The 2,434-nt window shown below is 52.5% G+C and overlaps 1 protein-coding gene across 1 annotated transcript in view; it reads right to left on the reverse strand.

Annotated features, from left to right (window-relative positions):
• LOC113211488 (uncharacterized) overlaps nt 1-2,434 on the reverse strand; it is a 155,903-nt gene that overhangs the window by 18,807 nt on the left and 134,662 nt on the right. The window contains exon 5 of the mRNA XM_026429869.2: nt 1,881-1,993. Coding sequence (XP_026285654.1) covers nt 1,881-1,993 — 113 coding nt within the window. The remainder of the gene's footprint in view (nt 1-1,880; nt 1,994-2,434) is intronic.

Here is a 2,434-nt window from a genome sequence, read left to right on the forward strand (position 1 = left end):
GCTCAGCTCCACTCCGCGCCCCACCCTCCCCCGCCCCGATGCCAACAGAGAGATGCGGCGCCCGGCGCAGGCACTGACGCCTCCATACTCTGTGAAAAATGGTCGTCGGGATGACGATCCGATTCGATTAAATCGAAACAGCAGACACGACACGAGGCCCGCGCCTCGAGCGTGGGTCGGGGCGAGCAGGGGTGGGTGGGCACCGCCGGGGAGGAACGTTCCGAAGTATTTGTGGATGTGACGTCCAGATACAGCGAAGGTTTCAAGAAAAATGGTCACTTGGAATGATGGCGTTGGTGGCAATTTTCTGGGAGGAAGGGGGAGGAGGATTAAAATCGAACCGGATATCGAGAACACGAACACGCTACAATGCCATCTACGCCGTGTCCGGGGCGCTCCTGGGGCGGGGGCAGCCGTGTGCGAGGGTCTGCGGGTCTGCGACAGATTTTTAATTACGCAGTTTGCGCTCCACGGGCCCGGCCCGCGGGGAACACGAATCGCACATATGGCACGCAAAAGTGGTTGTAAAATACGAGTTTACAAGCTCCAAAAAGCGCAGATACGCATTGACAAAGTGCGGGGCACAGAGTGAGCAGGACAGCCACATAGAGCCCGACCCTACGGGCACGACGGCCACGCCTCAAAACTCGAAATGAGACTCTGTCTGCAGCGCGGCCGCCAGCCTCCATACCAGCCACGGCCGCGCCGTCCGCGAGCAGCAGCCAGCCCGAGCGGGCAGCCGAGCAATCAATCATCTTATATCATCGCACACACGCGTTTCCTCTCGTCACGACCAGACCTCCCTTCCCGCCGCGCTGGCCGTGACGGTTTCATTGTGCAGCGCAAACACCGGACGAAACCCCCCAAAGAACAAAGTCCTCTTTTGGTATTCATTCGGCCCCTGGCCGCCGCCGGCCACAAGGACGCTCCCCGCGGCCCCACTGCACCGCCGCTACACTGTCCGAGAAAGTAATCATCATCATCGTATGGTTTACGGGTCTAAATAACGGCAATCATCGGACCGACCCGTCGTCCCGCTCTTTTGCACATCAAAAGAGAACCAAGCCCACCCAACAAAAATCTCGGGAAAATATCTGCTCTGTATTTATTTTTATTTCGTTTTAGCTTTGGCTGCAGCGAAATTAAAACCGACGAGGGCGTGGCTGGCGCGGCGGGTAGGGGAGAGAGGCGCGGCGGTCAGTGTCGGCGTAGGGGGTAAGGGCGGCTGTTTGTTTGACGTACGCAGAACGACACTAAAAGGGCCGCTCTCTTTTTCCCGCACTGCATACGCTACGCATGTGTGTGCTCGAATTTATGTAAATTTCTGAACACAAATAAGACAAAAATAAAAACTCTGTTAAAAGAGAGGTCTAAGTTGGCTACGGGGGGTGGGTATGCTCTATCCCATAAGGCGGCCGCGCGCCCGAGGGGTTGATAAGGACGCGTTGGGCCCCGCATAGCGCGTTCATATATTATTCACCGGCAGATTCACAATGAGGCCTTTCTCGGGGCGAGACACCCCCCCCCCTCCCCTCCCCTCCTCCTCTCTCCGCCAACCCTTTCTCACTACCCCGGCACGCTCTTGTACGTATTCCTAAAGCCGCTGCCGAGTGTACTTTGCCTGATATAGCGGCGTAAAGAATATTTCCTCTACAGCGAGGAAATATTGTGGATTCATTTCCTAACCCACACACATTTACGGCACAAAGAATTCTTACAGTACTTGGCTATGGAAATAAGTGGGAATACACAGACTACGACGTCAAAATTGATACATAACCTACAAAACGCATATGTACATGAAGTAAAATTATCTGGGAATTCATAGAATCGGCCTAATCTATTCCGTATACATACGTTTACAATATCCAAGGGCTTACCTGGCCAGATCGCGCTGGAGGGCGGCGAGCCTCGCCTTGCACTGCTCCGCCTCGGCCGCAGAGTCCAGCCGAAGGTACCTCTCGCGGTCAACATCTCGCCGCACCGCCTCCCGCTGAAAATCGAAAAGAAAAGAAAAACACACATTAAGAGGTGGAAACGTAACAAATGCAACAACAACTTGCACATACAACTGGATCAAAAACACTTTGGGCCAACTCAGAGAACGTTGCGGTTTGTCAGAGTCAAGTCAAGTCATACACTTATAAAAGAGGCGGCACACCCTAACTTGATTTGTGTCTTTTATTAGTACGAATTTAAGCACTCAAATTTTTTGCATATATTTCGGCGCTGATCTGAACATTTTTGTGCATTCATTTGTTGAAAATCGTGCACTTTGGCGTACAAATTTGTGCAAAACAAAACGTAGGTTTAACTTAGTGCGAACGTTCACTGTCCCTCCAATGGCAATGAAAGTACTACCTTTTGTGGCAATGACCATGCAATGGCAATAAGACAAAAGTAAGACCTTTCCAGCGGCAATGATGGTTCATTG

This window comes from Frankliniella occidentalis, unplaced genomic scaffold (genome assembly GCF_000697945.3).
Source record: "Frankliniella occidentalis isolate FOCC.00 unplaced genomic scaffold, Focc_3.1 Scaffold321, whole genome shotgun sequence".
Lineage (NCBI taxonomy): Eukaryota > Metazoa > Arthropoda > Insecta > Thysanoptera > Thripidae > Frankliniella > Frankliniella occidentalis.